Source organism: Geotrypetes seraphini, chromosome 5 (genome assembly GCF_902459505.1).
Source record: "Geotrypetes seraphini chromosome 5, aGeoSer1.1, whole genome shotgun sequence".
Classification (NCBI taxonomy): Eukaryota; Metazoa; Chordata; class Amphibia; order Gymnophiona; family Dermophiidae; genus Geotrypetes; species Geotrypetes seraphini.
Window position 1 is genome coordinate 1,847,424 of NC_047088.1, and position 17,516 is coordinate 1,864,939.

The 17,516-nt window shown below is 44.9% G+C and overlaps 1 protein-coding gene across 2 annotated transcripts in view; it reads right to left on the minus strand.

The window, feature by feature from the left end:
• Positions 1-17,516, minus strand: part of NONO (non-POU domain containing octamer binding) — a 360,169-nt gene that overhangs the window by 193,485 nt on the left and 149,168 nt on the right. For both annotated transcript variants that reach the window (XM_033945165.1, XM_033945166.1), the window contains exon 6: positions 12,773-12,969. In XM_033945165.1, the coding sequence (XP_033801056.1) occupies positions 12,773-12,969 (197 nt within the window). The remainder of the gene's footprint in view (positions 1-12,772; positions 12,970-17,516) is intronic.

Sequence of the window (17,516 nt, forward strand, 5' to 3'; positions counted from 1 at the left end):
TGCTGAACAATGAGATGGAAGGGGGGGAAAAAAAGGAAGAAAAAAAAAAAGGTTGCTGTATCTCCCTCCCTTCCATCCTCAAATCCAACTTCTCTCCCTTTCTTTTCCCAAATGCCCCCCACCCCATCTCTCTCTCTCTCCCTGCCTGCCCTGCCTCTCCCCAGGTCCACCATTTCTCCTTCTCTCTTCCCAACAGTTCTCCTTTCAAGTATCTCTTTCTGTCTTCCTCAACACCACCCCAGGTCCAACTTCACTCCCTTCAGACCACTACCCACCAACTCTCTCGCTGTCCTCTGTTTCTGGCCCCATAAGCTCTCCCCCACGCCCAATCTGGCACTGCTTTTAATACCCTCCCCCTGCATACTTAAAATAAACAAACAAACAAAAAAAACCCCAAACCCGAACAGTTAATCCAGGAGGCTTCCTCGGCCCAGTATGTCCTCCCCCTTCTCTCCCGCCAATTTGATGTCGCCCTCACCTTCTGTAGCACTGAAAAATCTGGCAGCCTCGGCAGCGATTCAGCAACGTTGCCCGAAGCTCCCCTCCCTGCTTTACATCTGCCGTGGTCCACCCGGGTGGAAACAGGAAGTTGTGTCATTGGGAGACAGACCACGGTAAACGAAAAGCAAGAAGGGGAGCTGTGGGCAACGTTGCTGAATCACTGCCAAGGCCGCCAGATTTTTTTCAGCATGATAGAAGGTAAGGGTGACATCGGACTGGCGTGGAAAGAAGAGGGAAGACATACTGGGCCACAGGGACCACCCAGAGCTTTGGGGCCGGGCCTTGAGAAGGGGAAGTTCCCCGACCATGACTCCAAGGCCAGGAGCACTACCCTGGACTACATAAAACAACCAGGCGGGCTAGATTTGGCCTGCGGGCCTTGTTTTATGCATGTGCATTAGGGAAATGTACTATAAGGTGTATGGTTAAGGTGAATACATAATGGGGCTCAGGGGATTGGACAAATTCCTGGAGGAAAAGTTCATAAAAAGTTCTTAGCTATGTAGGCTTGAGAGAGCCACTTCTCAACCCTGGACATGAACCATGAAAAATAAAGGAACATAATAAAATGGCAGCAGATAAAGACCTGAACAGTCACCCAATTGCCCAACAATCGCACTCATCAATTTGTGATTGAACCAACAATGAATGTAATATAAAATGCTTGATCTTGGTCTTTCTTTGCCACTTCTGGGACAAGAAACATAAAGACAGCACCAGGCAGACTTCTATGATCTGCTATACCAAGAATATCATAACATAAAATTAATTAAATATTTAATTTATTGATTTCTTTAATTCAATTCATATCCTAAAAACTAACAATTTATTTCATCCACATTTAAAATCTAACATAACATGTAATACAAAGTGCTACTAATAAAATCATAGGCTGGGGAAAGCTACAGGTATTATCTAAACAGTCCATCACTCAATCTTCAAGGTTCTTAATGATGTTAAGTTTTGAAGCCATTCAGGCCCAATGAAGCTCACTTAACTTGATGATGAGTCAATTAAAGTCCCAATATCTCCTTGAGTAGTAATCTGTAGGCTTGACCAGACCAGTTGTTCCTTATATTAATGATCCAATTAGAAATGCTTAATCAGTTCTGAGGTTCGCTCTCTTCAATCCTTAAAGTTTTCCAGACTTCTATGATCTAACAATTGGTGTCGCTGTCAAATCCCTCTCTAGGCCATCCTATAGAGTCTTGCCATATATGGGACTCAGACCATAGAATTCTTCCTGGCACTGGCCTTAGCTCTTCACCGCCGGAATCGTCATCTTTGTGCCGCTCGATACATCAACACACATATAGTCATTTATTTTTTGATTTTTGTATACCATCTGTTTTCTAATTAGAGAGCCTTTGTGTTCATCTCATACCTTTTTGAAGTCCATCACCTCCATTGAAGGAGCATTCCATGCATCAACCACTTTCTCCGTGAAAAAGAATGTCCTAACGATACTCCTATGTCTATCACCCCATAAACTCAATTCCAATCCTCTAATTTTACTGTTTTCCCTTCTCTGGAAAAGATTTGATTCTATAGTACAGCAGACCCTCAATATTCGTAGGGAGTAGGGGCAGAGCTAGCCCGCAAATAAGGAAAATTGTGAATAATTTTTTAGGTCTGCTCTGACCCACCACCGCCTCCCTCCCGCATCCCCTGACTTTACCTGGTAGTCTAGCAGTGACACAGGGCAGGAGTGATCTTCCTATTCTCCTGCTCCGTGCACAGCCGTCATCAAAATGGCTTCTGTGAGGTGAGGTCTTGGGCAGCATTTGTGCATTAAAAAACAAGGGGCAAAAAAAAAAAAAAAAATCAAGAATAATCGAATTAGCGAGTGGGGAAACTGCAAATCAAGAGGGAGAGCTATATATTAATACCTTTCAAGTATTTAAACATTTATATCGTATCTCCTCCTATCCCTCCTCTCCTCTAGGGTATACACGTTAAGGTCTTCCATTCTTTTCTCATATCTTTTTGTTACCATTTTTATCACCTTCCTGCAATCTGCTTCAAGTTTTTTTTTTTACATCCTTAGTCCAAAACTGAACACAGTACTCCACATAGGGCTCCACCAATGATTTGTACAGGGACATCAACATCTCCTTTTCAGAGTCTGCCAAACACTGTCCAAGACAGGATGGACTTTGGTCTGTCAGTATAAGAACATAAGAATAGCCTTACTATTCCGAGTGAAAAAATAATTTCCTTCTATTAGTTTTAAAAGTATTTCCCTGTAACTTTGAATGTCACCTAGTTTTTGTAATTTTTAAAAGTGAGGAAAAACCCCTCCAAACAAAACAAAACAAAAAAACCCAAACGATCCATTTGTACCTGTTCTACTCTACTCAGGATTTTGTAGACTTCAATCATATCTCCCCTCAGCTGTCTCTTTTCCAAGCTGAAGAGCCCTAACCATTTTAGTCTTTCCTCATATGAGATGAGTTTGATCCCCTTTATCATCTTGGTCACTCTTCCTTGAACCTTTTCTAGCACCACTATATCTTTCTTGAGATAAGAAGACCAGAAATGAATGCAATACTCCAGATGAGGTCGCACTATGGAGCGATGCAGGGGCATTCTTAGTCTTGTTAACCATCCCTTTTTTAATAATTCCTAGCATCCCGTTTGCTTTTTTGGCCACCGCCGCACATAGGGCGAAAGGTTTCATTGTATTGTCTATGACACCCAGATCCTTTTATTGGGCATTAACCCCAAGGTGGACCCTAGCATCCAGTAACTGTGATTCAGGTTATTATTCTTTCCAATGTGCATCACTTTGCATTTGTCCACATTAAATTTCATCTGCCATTGGACACTCAGTTTTCCAATTTACTTTCTTATGAGGATCTGAATTTCAGCATACAGTTCTAATGCATGGCTTTTTATGTTAGTTTCTTAGTAAAAAGCTTCATGCATCAAATGTATGAATTCAGGAGCAAAGCACTGCCCAGGTTGCCCAGAGGGACATGGCAGAACCCCCCATGGTGCCTTCTGGAGTTTGTCCACTGGCATGCAAACTCTCCATTTTTTGGCTCCAGCTGAAATATCTGGCCCAGAAAACGTTCCATATGGGCTCCAATTCGCCCAGAGGCATAAGAAGGCATGAAGCCCAAAGCTCCCACCTCCCTCACATACCATGCCACACACAATGACACCCCCCCCCCCCCCGGACTGGCATCCGCCACAAATCTGGCATGAATCCAAACGATCTCTACCTGAGGAGTCCATCTATACCCTTAAAATAAAAAAATGAGGGGTTCTGAGGCAGTTGGAGGCTTTTAAAATTAAATTAGGAAATCCAAGATAGCCACAATAGCAATTTTAGTACCTAAAACAACCCGTGGAAGCAAATATGAAACAAAAAAAAAAAATTCAGGGAAGGAATTTTGGAGATTGGGGACCCTGTCCCTAGCCTCAGAAACCTATCAAATTAACTTTTAAGGATAACCTCCCCCTCCCAATTTTTCCATAGGTTGTAACAACCCTTACTCATTGTGCCATGCTGAATGCTGCTCAGGCATGAGATTTCTGCATCAGACAAACCTGACAAAGGGAAACTGGCTTATTTCTTCAGACTGCCATCCAGACTAGAGGTCTGCAAGGGAATGGGATTGTGGGGATCCCCCCCATGGTCAACGGGACTCCCATGGGGACCCCTCCAAGGCTGACGGGACTCCCATGGGGATGGACCCGGGGTTCCTATCCTGAGGCCTACCTAATTTCCGGTCCAGGTAAGGCACCGCGCTGAGCTCCCGACGAATCAGCAACAACAGTCTCTGACACATAGGCACAAAGACGTGTTGAGCTCCATGCCTATGTGACAGAGACTGTTGCTGCTGATTCGTCGGGAGGTGTCATGTGTAGGCTAGAGCGGGCAAACAGAATCCTCCTCCCCCCCTCGGGACAAACCCGAAATGAGCTATAATGAGTGTTAACTTCGCCAGTCACGTGCAGCGTGAAGGACCCAGTTCTGTGGTTCAGAGCTAAGCGGGGATCGGTGGACGCCAAGGGCTGCTGAGCCGAAGCTGTGACAACCCAGTGAGGAGCTGTGACCTGGGATCTTGGACTGCAGCAAGCAAGGATGAAAGCTGCCCTTCCGCTACTGAAATGATCCAGCTTTCTGAAGCCCCGTGAGCTCGGATGGTCTGCTCTGTCTACCTATAGCTTGCTATTTCTTTCCCTCACTCTAGCTCTCTTTTTTCACTTCTTCTTATTCCCTAGTCTGTCACTAATTTTATAATCTTTCTCTCCCATCATTCAGCATTTCCCCCTCTCTCCCCCACTTCCATCTAGTGTGTACCCTCCTCTCTCTGCTCCCCTTCTAGCCAGCATTTGTCCTTTCTTTCTCTCTTCTCTCTAGCATCTTCCCTCTCCTCCATTTCCATCCAGCATTTGCCCTCTCTCTCTCCCTTCCATCCAGCATTTCTTTCCATCCAGCATCTGCCCCTCTCTCCTCTGCTTCTGCCCAGCATGTCTCCTCTCTTCCTTCTTTCTGCCCAGCATCTAACCCCCTCTGTCACCCCATCCATCATCCACCCTTCTCTCTCCCCTTTCCATCCAGCATCTGCCCATCTTTCTCTCCCCCCCTTTCAACCCAACATCTGCTTTATCTTTCTCTCCCTTCTATTCAGTGGCTGCCCATCTTTCTCTTTCTTCCCTTCCATCCGCATCTTCCCCTTCTCATAGAAACATAGAAGATGACGGCAGAAAAGGGCTACAGCCCATCAAGTCTGCCCACTCTGCTTACCCACCCCCTGTCTATGCCCTAATGACCCAATTTCCTTATCTTGACCCTCGTAGGGATCCCACATGGGTATCCCATTTATTCTTAAAGTCTGGCACGCTGTCTGCCTCGATCACCTGCACTGAAAGCTTGTTCCAATGATCAACCACTCTCTCTGTGAAGAAATACTTTCTGGTGTCGCCATGAAATTTTCCGCCCCTGAGTTTGAGCGGGTGCCCTCTTGTGGCCGAGGGTCCCTTGAGAAAGAAAATATCATCTTCCACTTCGACACGTCCCGTGAGGTACTTAAATGTTTCGATCATGTCTCCCCTCTTCCTACGTTCCTCAAGAGTGTAGAGCTGCAATTTGTTCAGTCTCTCTTCGTACGAGAGACCCTTGAGCCCCGAGATCATCCTGGTGGCCTTCCGTTGAACCGATTCAATTCTGCGCACATCTTTACTGCGCACATCTCCTCCCATCCCATTCAATGTCTTCCTCCCCTCTCCTTTTCTTTACATCCATCATCTGTTTTATTCTCTCTCCCCAGGCATTCCAGCTTGTCTGTTATCTTTCCCTTTTCATCCAGTGTGTCTGATCCCTCCCCCTTTCTATCTACAGTCTGTCTCCTCTCACCTCCTACATCCAGTATCTACCCCCTTCCAGGCTCCCACCTGACACTTCAGCCGCTGCCAGACTGACGCAAAGCCTTCCCTCCAATGTCAGCTCTGACTTTGGAGGAAGACATCCGGGTCGGCTACATATAGCATACTGCAGGCAGGAAAAGAAGACGATCCTCTCTGCTCGAGCTGCCTCCAACCGCTGCTGTAATCTGGACTCGAGTGAAGGGGGGAAGAGAAAGTGTGTTTTTGGACACAGAAGGCATGAACTTGGGAGAGAGGAAGGGAAGGAAAGAGATGCTTAGGTGGGGGAGGGAATAGAAAGTGAGAATTGGGCGTGGGTGTGTCAATGAGCAGGGCTCGGTCCTGGGTCCACTCCTTTTCAACATATTCATAGGGGATCTGACTCAAGGGCTTCAAGGTAAAATAACACTATTCGCCGATGACGCCAAACTATGTAATATAGTAAGTGAATGCAGTTTACAGAATTATATAGCGCAGGACCTGCTTACATTGAAAAGTTGGTCCTCAACCTGGCAGCTAGGCTTCAATGCTAAGAAATGTAAGGTCATGCACCTCGGAAGCGGAAATCCATGCAGGACGTACTTCTTGAACGGAGAAACTTTAACTAGGACTTCAGCAGAACGAGATTTAGGAGTAATCATCAGTGCAGACATGAAAACTGCCAATCAAGTGGAGAAGGCTTCATCTAAGGCAAGGCAGATATTGGGTTATATCAATAGAAGTTGTCAGCCGAAAGCCTGAAGTCATAATGCAGTTGTACAGGGCCATGGTGAGACCTCATCTGGAGTACTGTGTGCAATTCTGGAAGCCACATTACAGTAAAGATGTGCGCAGAATTGAATCGGTTCAGCGGACGGCCACCAGGATGATCTCGGGGCTCAAGGGTCTCTCGTACGAAGAGAGACTAAACAAATTGCAGCTCTACACTCTCGAGGAATGTAGGGAGAGGGGAGGGGGGAGACATGATCGAAACATTTAAGTACCTCACAGGACGTGTCGAAGTGGAAGATGATATTTTCTTTCTCAAGGGACCCTCAGCCACAAGAGGGCACCCGCTCAAACTCAGGGGCAGAAAATTTCATGGCGACATCAGAAAGTATTTCTTCACAGAGAGAGTGGTTGATCATTGGAACAAGCTTCCAGTGCAGGTGATCGAGGCAGACAGCGTACCAGACTTTAAGAATAAATGGGATACCCATGTGGGATCCCTACGAGGGTCAAGATAAGAAAATTGGGTCATTAGGGCATAGACAGGGGGTGGGTAAGCAGAGTGGGCAGACTTGATGGGCTATAGCCCTTTTCTGCCGTCATCTTCTATATTTCTATGAAAGAGAGATGGTTGTGTATACGGGGAATGGAAGAAAGAAGAGAATTTTTGGTCATAGGAAGGGAGTGAAGTACAGATGATAGGGAAAAGAAAGATGAGAGGGAGAAAAATGTTGTGGTGGAAAGGGAACAGTGAAACACATTGAAAGGGATGCAAGAGGGAGGAATGTTGGACATAGTGGACTTGGTGAAGGGAATGGAGGGAGAGATGTGGCATGGTGCTGGAGAGGGGTGATAGAACAGAAGGAGAAATGTCGGGCATGGGGCTGGTGGGCATGGGCAAAAGGAAGTGATAAATTCTGGACCATGGTAGGAGGAACCAATGGACAGTAACAGAAGAATTTACAGAAGAGGGGAAAGCGGAAAAAAGAAACTGGGACTAACTTGATGGAAAAATAAGCTTCCAGACAACAAATGTAAAAAAAATGGAATTTATTGACTAAAATATATTAGCTTTGGGAAATGTATATAAGAACATAAGAAATGGCTTCCCTGGATCAGACCCTAGGTCCATCCAGTCCGGCGACCCGCACCCGCGGAGGCCAAGCCAGGTGTTTCCTGCTGAGAAATCTTGTTTACTCGTATCCCCCAATGTGATTTGCAAGAAGGTGTGCATCCAACTTGCCCTTGAATCCCAGAATGTTGGTCTCCATCACAACCTCCTCAGGGAGAGCGTTCCAAGCGTCCACCACTCGTTATGTGAAACAGAATTTCCTAATATTTGTCTTGAGCCTGGTGCACCTCAGTTTCAGTCCATGACCTCTTGTCTGAGTCACATTTGACAATGTGAATAACGATGTTTCTTGCTCTATTTTGTCAAATCCTTTTAGTATTTTAAAAGTCTCTATCATGTCTCCTCGCAGTCTTCTCTTCTCGAGCGTGAACAATCCCAGTTTTCCGAGGCGTTCTTTGTAGCTCAAATTATCGATACCTTTAACTAGCTTCGTGGCTCGCCTTTGCACCCTCTCCAGTAGGGTTATATCCTTCTTTAGGTAGGGAGACCAGTGTTGGACACAGTACTCCAAGTGTGGTCTGACCATTGCTCTGTAAAGCGGCATCATGATGTCCGCCGATCTACTCGTGATTCCCTTCTTTATCATGCCCAACATCCTGTTTACTTTCTTTGCTGCCGCTGTGCATTGAGCCGACGGCTTCAGAGTCCTGTCTATCAGTACCCCCAGGTCCCTTTCTTGTTCGGTCTTGCCCAATGTCACACCTAACATTTTATATTCATGTTCCTTGTTTTTCTTACCCAGGTGCATCACTTTGCATTTTTCTATGTTAAACTTCATCTGCCACTTTTCTGCCCATTTCTCTAGCTGGTTCAAATCTCTCTGAAGTTCTTCTCTGTCCTTTTGTGACCCAACTACCCGACATAGTTTTGTGTCGTCTGCAAACTTGATTAAATTACTTGCTGTTTCATCTTCTAGGTCGTTTATGAAGATATTGAACAAGATGGGCCCAAGAACCGATCCCTGGGGTACACCGCTCGTTACCTCTTCCCAGTCCGAGAACTTCCCATTTATGCCCACCCTCTGCAATCTGTTTTCCAACCATTTGCCTATCCATCTTAGTATATCTCCTTCTATTCCATGGCTTTGTAGTTTCTTCAGAAGCCTTGCGTGGGGAACCTTGTCGAACGCTTTCTGGAAGTCCAAGTATATTATATCCACCGGTTCACAGCTATCAATTTGTTTGTTCACCTCCTCAAAAAATTGAAGTAAATTAGTCAAACATGACTTCCCTTTCCTAAAGCCGTGTTGGCTAGCTCTCATCAGGTCGTGATTTTCCAGGTGTTGCTCTATGCTATCCTTTATTAGTGCTTCAACCATCTTCCCAGGAACCGATGTAAGACTCACAGGTCTATAGTTGCCCGGTTCTCCTCTCGATCCTTTTTTGAAGATTGGGATGACATTCGCTATCCTCCAGTCGTCTGGCATTTGCTCGGTTTTAATTGACAAGTTAACTAGGGATTGTAATAGTTCTCAGATTTCTATTTTAAGCTCCTTTAGCACTCTCGGGTGAATTCCATCTGGTCCAGGGGATTTATCACTTCTCAATTTGTCGATCTGATAATATATCATGTTCAAATCCACATTTACTGTGGTGAGGCTATCCTCAATTTCTCCCTTGAATGCTCTCCCTGTTTCTGGCATTGATGCAGTGTCCTCCTTGGTAAAGACAGACGCAAAGAATGAATTTAGCCTATCCGCAATCTGTTTGTCTTCCTTGATGCACCCTTTTCTTCCTTGGTCGTTGAGAGGGCCCACTGCCTCCTTAGCTGTTTTTTTCCCTTTTATGTATCTAAAAAAGGGCTTGAAGTTTTTGGCTTCTTGCGCTATCTTTTCCTCATAGGCTTTTTTGGCGCCTCTTACCGCCTTGTGACACTTCTTCTGGTCGACCTTGTGACTGTTCCAGGCCTCCGTTGTGTGGTCACGTTTCCATTTTTTAAAAGAGTTCCTCTTATCCCTTACTGCATCCTTCACCTCTTTAGTTAGCCAAGCGGGTTCTCCTTTGTTTTTATTTCTCCTTCCTTTGGATATCTGTGGAATGTAGAGATTATGCGCTTCGGTGATGGTATTTTTTAGTAGGGACCATGCTTGATCGACCGTTCTGATTTTGACTGCCTTTTTCTTGAGCCGTTTTTTAACCATGACTCTCATGCTGTCGTATTTCCCTTTTCTGAAGTTAAAGGTTGTGGTTTGAGTCTTGGTATGTTTCCCCTTCCCGATGCCAATTTTAAAATTGATCATGCTGTGATCGCTTGTCCCCAATGGAACAGTGACCTCTACATCTGTTGTCCTTCCAGTTATGCCATTTAGGACCAAGTCCAAGGTGGCAGTTCCTCTTGTCGGTTCTCCCACCATTTGTTCTAGGAAGCAGTCCCCTATCATTTCCAGGAACTTGGATTCCCTGCCGCAGTTTGAGGTGCCTAGGTTCCAGTTTATCCCGGGAAAGTTGAAGTCTCCCATGATCGTTACATTTCCTGCTCTACATCCATTGGTGATTTCTTCTATCATTTCTACGTCTGTTTCTTCCTTTTGACCCGGGGGTCGATAATAGAGGCCAATTTTCGTTTCAGCCTCATTTTGTCTAGGAATCTTTATCCAGAGGGATTCCAATTTTTCTTTCCCTTCTGTCTTCCCTTCTCTGATAGACTCTACTCCTTCATGGACATACAGGGCAATACCTCCCCCTTTTTGCCCTATTCTATCTCTTCTGTATAGTTTGTATCCCCATAGTACAGTGTCCGGTTCATTTTCTTCGTTCCACCATGTTTCTGTTATACCAATGTTATCCAGTCCTTCTCGTCTTGTTATTGCTTCCTGTTCCCCCATTTTGTTTCCCAAGCTTCTGGCATTCGTGTACATACATTTGAGCTCCCTTTGCACATTTGTGTACACACAATTGAGTTCTCTTGGGGGAACCTTCTTGGATTTTTTAGTCTTCTCATCCCTTTTTGTATCCATTTGTGCTCTATCTCTGTTACTTTCGATTTCAGCATGCTCTTTCCCTTTGTCTGAGCAGGTACTTGTAGTTTCTTCTTTGGGGTCTCCTGATGCCGGGCCATCGACTGGTTGTCGACTGTCGGCTCTCCCCTGACCTTTAGTTTAAAGCCTTCTCAATGGTCTTCTTCATGTTTTCGGCCAAGACTCTTGCTCCTTGCTTGATGAGATGTAGGCCGTCCTTTCTGTAGTATCTGCTACTTCCCCAGAACGCCGTCCAGTTGCGCATTAAGTCGAATCCCTCCTCATCGCACCATCGTCTCATCCAGGCGTTGATTGTTCGCAGTTCATCCTGTCTCTTTCCATCCACTCTCAGAACTGGGAGGATCTTGGAGAAGGCCACTTTCACCTCCCTGACCTTCAGTTTTCTTCCGAGTGAGCACAGTTGACCCTTCAGTTCTTCCCTGTTGTACTTCCGTCCGCTCACATCGTTGGTTCCCACATGGATTAGCACAGCAGTGTCCTCTCCTCCTGCGTTGTCTATGATCCTGGTGATACTGCTGGCCACATCCTTCACTCTTGCACCAGGCAGGCAGGTGACCAATCTATCTTCTCTTTGTATTGTGTTCAAAAGAAAAGGAAATTAATTTCCAGTTTTATTTCTACAGTGATGAAGTACTTGCTGTGGCTGGTGGGGATACCCAAGCACCACCAGTAGAGGACCTCCTCTAGAGATGGCCAAAACTCCCCTCCACCAAGTGCAGCACTCGCTGAAAGCATCCATGAGCCACTGAGGTGCCAGCATCTGTGAGTCAGGGATGCTACTGCTGCCTGCCAAGCTTGGCAAAAGGGACCCCCGGCCAACTGCAGAGGAACTCCTCAGCTGACAGCTTGAGGGTCCTCATCAGCTGAGTATTTATATTTACATTAGAGGCTATGGTAGAAACCCATTTACAAAGTATGTATTCTTCTCAATAAATATTTCCAAATTAAAGTGTCTTTGCTTATTTGTAAATGGGTCTCTACCAGAGCCTTTAATTCAGTAGCATAATTAAATGAAATAACTTCTTCTGAAGTTTATAGGGACAGGTCTGACTCCTAGCGGGGACAGGTCTGACTCCTAGCGGGGACGGACGGGGATGGGTTTGATTTCTGTCCCCGCGCAACTCTCTACCTCACATCCCCATCGGAGTCCGCAATACATTGTAGGGGGAGGAATGCAGTCTGCCCCAATCCTGGTACAAACCCGCCATGGAAGCTGCATAGCCTGCGCTCAAGCTCATTGCGGATGAAACCTGGGGCGAGCTTGAACCCAAGGGATTGGTCCCTGAGCATCCAGATTGTTAATGCAGGCTGGCCACACAGGAATCATGCAACGCATGTGCCTGCAGGCTACAGATCTCTGCCCTGAGAGTCTATCTCCTTGCTGCCAGAGATGTCTCGGGGGGGGGGGGGGGGGGTGACTGGACGGACTAAGAGCTTCTGTAGCACCAAAAAGGTTTGCTTACAGGAGAAAAAACCAAAAATAAAGAACATAAATGCAAGCAGAACAGAGAAGATCCTACAACTTCCCTGTAGAGAGTAAGACTGAGGCAATCCAGCACAGCCAAGAGCAGAAGAATATGTAAATTTGGCTCTCTACAGCCTTTGCAGTAAAGAAGGGTAAATACCCACTGGTCAAGACCAATATTCCTGCTGCACTAGAAACACATTTGTTTAGTAAATATTTCGGTGAATGATTTTTGTAATCAACTTGAGTTCTGTCTGCCCCCAGTATGTTTCTTATTATAGTCTGGTTAATATAATTTTATTGGAAAATTAAGTATTATACCTCAGAGAGCAAAACTTAAGAAACTTATCCGTTTATAAAGCATGGCCAAAAACCACTACAAGGGGCCTCAGCCTCAAATCTTTACAGTGTGCAAGAGGCAAGAGACATAATTCTACAGGACATGGATCAAAAAGAGAGAAAGCACAATCAGCTAATCATTTATTCAGTACATCTGAAAGAAAAAGGAAGCCAAAGTCTAGAGCAGAATCACCTATTTCCACTCTCTAATCCCAAAGTATAAAAGAGTGAGCTTGAATCCAACGTGTTACACTGTCACTGAGGTACTACTCACCCTGCCTCATAAGCATGACCTGGTGTTCATGTCGGGCAGCCTCCATCTCAACCTCCATCTTCTCTCGTGCTTCTTGAATGTTTCTGTCTACTTGTTGCTGCTGTTGCTTCTCCATATCAATCAGTGCCTTCCAGCGCATAGCATATTCGTATTCAAATGAGCCAGGCTGGGCAAATCGAGGGGGTTGTTCACGTTCCCTGAAAAGGAGTTAGAAACTTACTGGGTTACAGTAAGACAATTTACAGACATAGTAGCAAAAGTTTGGTGTATAATGCTGGAAGTCCAGGGAAAGGAAAAATTAGGTCCTTACCTGCTAATTTTCTTTTTTACTTCCTCCAGACCAGCATAGAAACGGATGGGTTTACGCTCCACTGCCAACGGGTGGAGACTGAGACATTGACTATTGGCAACAGTACAAGTAGGCTGTGCTGTCCCTCTTACAATCAGTCTTTACAAACAGCCAAGCAGAAATCAACTAGGCTGAACAAGAACATATGACTCCACATTCACATGGAGAAAAAACTTAAGTCTAGCCCCAAGTGGACCAAGAAAACACTGTTGGATACTGTTGGATACCAAGAACCTTCCCCAAACATCCCACATTTCGACAGCTAAACCAGTTGAACCAAATGCTGCTGCTTGTGCAACTCCCCCAACAACCATCGAAAAAAACAAACCAAACAGGGCAGAGTTCTGTGCTGGTCTGGAGAGACTAAAAAAGAAAATTAGCAGGTAATGATCTAATTTCTTCTCCTTTATCATCCTTCTAGACAGGCACAGAAATGGATGGGATGTACCAAAGCAGTACCATAAAACATAAGAATTGCCGCTGCTGGGCCAGACCAGTGGTCCATCGTGCCCAGCAGCCCGCTCCCATGGTGGCCCTTAGGTCAAAGACCAGTGTCCTAACTGAGACTAGTCTTATCTGCGTACATTCTGGTTCAGCAGGAACTTGTCTAACTTTGTCTTGAATCCCTGGAGGGTGTTTTCCCCTATAACAGCCTCTGAAAGAGCATTCCAGTTTTCTATCACTCTCTAGGTGAAGAACTTCCTTACATTTGTACGGAATCTATCCCCTTTTAAATTTAGAGAGTGCCCTCTCATTCTCTCTATGTTGGAGAGGGTGAACAACTTGTCTTTATCTACTAAGTCTATTTCCTTCATTATCTTGAATGTTTCGATCATGTCCCCTCTCAGTCTCCTCTTTTCAAGGGGGAAGAGGCCCAGTTTCTCTAATCTCTCACTATACGGCAACTCCTCCAGCCCCTTAACCATTTTAGTCGCTCTTCTCTGGAACCTTTTGAGTAGTACTGTGTCCTTCTTCATGTACGGGGCCGCCACTAGAACATGCTCACTGAAAACAGTGTCTCAAAGCGCTTCAATGTTCTCACAGTAGTGCCACATAATGGAATGGAGAGAAGACCAAACTGCAGCTATACAGATATCCACTGCAGGTACTAAAACTCGGCCCAAGAAACTGCCTGACCCCGAGTGGAATGAACTTTAAGAAATTCCAGAACAGGCTTCTTTTGAAGAAGGTATGCCAAAGCGATAGCCTCCTTGATCCAGTGTGCAATCGTAGCATTAGAAGCACCGCCCCCTCTACGAGGACCTGCTAACAGGACAAAAAGACAATCTGACTTACGGAACTCCTGGGTCTGCTGAACATTAAGTGCGCAGGATCCTATGGGGACAGTGTGGCGCAGTGGTTAAATCTATAGCCTCAGCACCCTAGGGTTGTGGGTTCAAACCCACACTGCTCCTTTTGACCCTGGGCAAATCACATAATCTCCCCATTGCCCCAGATACATTAGATAAACTTTAAGCCCGCCAGGACAGACTAGAAAAAATGCTTGAGTACCTGAATAAATTCATATAAACCGTTCTGAGCTCTTCTGGGAGAACGGTATACAAAAATGAATGCATAAATAAATAAAATCCAGTTTGCGCAACTACCTCTGCTCCAACAAGCCCTCCTGACTACCTAAAACCAGAAAGACCACAGCCTAGTTGACATGAAAAGGCGAAACCACCTTCGGAAGAAAGAAGAGAACCGACCGCAGCACAACCCCCTCCCTAGAGAACTCCAGGAAAAGAGACCTACACGAAAAGGCCTGCAGTTTGGAAACTTATATTGCAGAAGCAATGGCCACCAGGAACACTACCTTAAGCGTAAGGTCCTTTAATATGCAGGAGCAGAGTGGCTCAAAAGGAGGATGAACAAGAACAGAAAGAACCAGACAACTAGAAAGAGAATGGAAAAAAAAGAGCCTAGAACACACAAAAACAGCATGGAGAACTCAAATCAACCAATACAAGAACAAACTCAAGGAAAAACGGAAAGCCTACTACTCCAAAATGATAAGCACGGAAACTCTAGACACAAAAAAGCTATTCAATCTAGTAAAGAATCTGACCGACACCAAACCTCACCTAGCTACACAAGGAAACCACCCACCGACAGCTATCCAACTAGCAGACCATTTCAAAATTAAGATCACCAAGATCAGAACCGCATTCAACAATACTCACACCCACCTCGACAAGATAACAAACCCTTCAACAGGAGAAGCCATCGCCGCAGACAGAAGCTGGACAGTCTTTCCCATATTACATTGGTCGGATATGAATCAACTCTACAAAAAATACAGCCAAGCTTCTTGCGACCTAAATAACTGCCCCGCCTACCTGTTATCAAACTCCTCCACCACATTCAGAGCCAACCTCATGCTATGGATTCAAACCACATTAACAGAAGGTCAATTACCTCAAGACCTTGGAGAGATCATAATCACCCCAATCATGAAAGACCACAAAGGCCCAATAGATAACCCCTCCAACTACAGACCAATCACTTCAATACCAATATACGTTAAAATAATAGAAGGTCTAGTTGCACAATACCTCACCAATTACCTGGAAGACCATAACCTACTTCACCCCTCACAATCAGGATTTAGAACCAACCACAGCATAGAAACACTACTAGACACAGCTCGACAGCAAATTAGCAAAGGCAAAAAGATGATGCTAATCCAACTTCACCTCTCCGCAGCATTTGACCTGGTCGACCACTCCATACTGCTACAGATACTTGACGCCATTGGGATCTCAGGCAAGGTCTACAATTGGTTCCAAGGATTCCTCAAATCAAGAACCTACAGTGTAAAGTCCAATAATATTAAATCAGAACCATGGTCCAACCCATGCGGAGTTCCACAAGGATCATCTCTATCACCTACGCTCTTCAACCTATTTATTTCCTCCCTTGGAGCCACTTTAGATAACTTAAATGTTACATCCTTCAGCTACGCAGACGACATCACCATAATCCTCCCCTTCGACACATCAGAGACCACCACTACAGCAAAACTGGAAATAACCCTAGATGCAGTGGAAAAATGGATGGTAGACCACAAACTGAAACTAAATTCAGATAAAACAAAATCCCTTCTGCTCAAAAAGGCCAAAACTCCCACCATTACAGAACTGAAAATTAAAAACACCAAATACCCAATACAGCCCGAACTCAAACTCCTAGGAGTAACGATAGACAGATGCTGCGCAATGCAGTCCCAAATCAATAAAACATCTAAGAAAGCTTTTTTAATTATGAGAAATCTACGTAAATTAAGAAAATTCTTCGACCCAGCACAATTCAGGCTAATCGTCCAATCCTTAGTCTTAGGTCTACTGGACTATTGCAATTCCCTCTATCTACCTTGTCCTGCCAACATGATAAAACAACTTCAGACTATACAAAACACTGCCCTCAGACTGATCTACTCCCTGAGAAAATATGATCATATTACAACTGCCTTCCTAGACTCTCACTGGCTACCTATGCAAGCACGAATTCAATTCAAATTCTACTGTCTATTATTCAAAGCTCCGCCCCCCCCTATCTAAACAACCGCCTAAACCAGATCCTCACCTCAAGACAAAGAAGAACTCCGAACCCTTTTGCCTTCCCTCTACTCAAGGGCACTCAGCGCAAAAAGATGTTTGATAACCTTCTGGCGACACAAGCAGCAAAACTTAACCACTCCATCTCCAACCTGTTGATGGCAACGGGCGACTTCAAAACTTTTCGAAAAGAAATCAAAACTCTACTTTTCAAAAAATTTATCCAGGTATCTTAACCCAACCCTTCCCCCTTCTCCTAGATAAATTCTCCCCCAAAACCTCCACTTAAATAATCTCTTCCTCCCAAAATACCAACCAAGTATTCAGATCCCTGAAATGTAATGTAATTTTATTTGTACTCTAACTGTAATCTATTTGTTATATCACACAGTAACGTACAGTCAATTTAATATCCAATTTGCAAGTTCTTCCGGAATTAATCCAGCTACCTCTCCTCCCTTGTAACCAAAAACAAACAAACAAACAAAAAAAACAACTGTTGTAACTTCACTGGAAATGTCCAATTAGCTCTTTTGTAATCCGCCTTGAACTGCAAGGTATAGACGGAATAGAAGTCCCTAATGTAATGTAATGTAATGTAATCCCAGGAAGGAACTGAAGGGCGAAATGGAGGCTGGAGCAATTTTGCTGCTCTCACGAATCGAATCAGATCGGGAGAAGAGGCCAAACGCCAATCCTACAACAGACCACGAAAAGACAACAAAGCCACAATCTGAACCCTGAGAAAGGGCCAGACAAGGTCCTGGCTCCAGGCCATCCTGAAAAACTCCAAGATGTGAGGCAAAGGCATGCGGAACACCACTCCTCAAAAAGACGC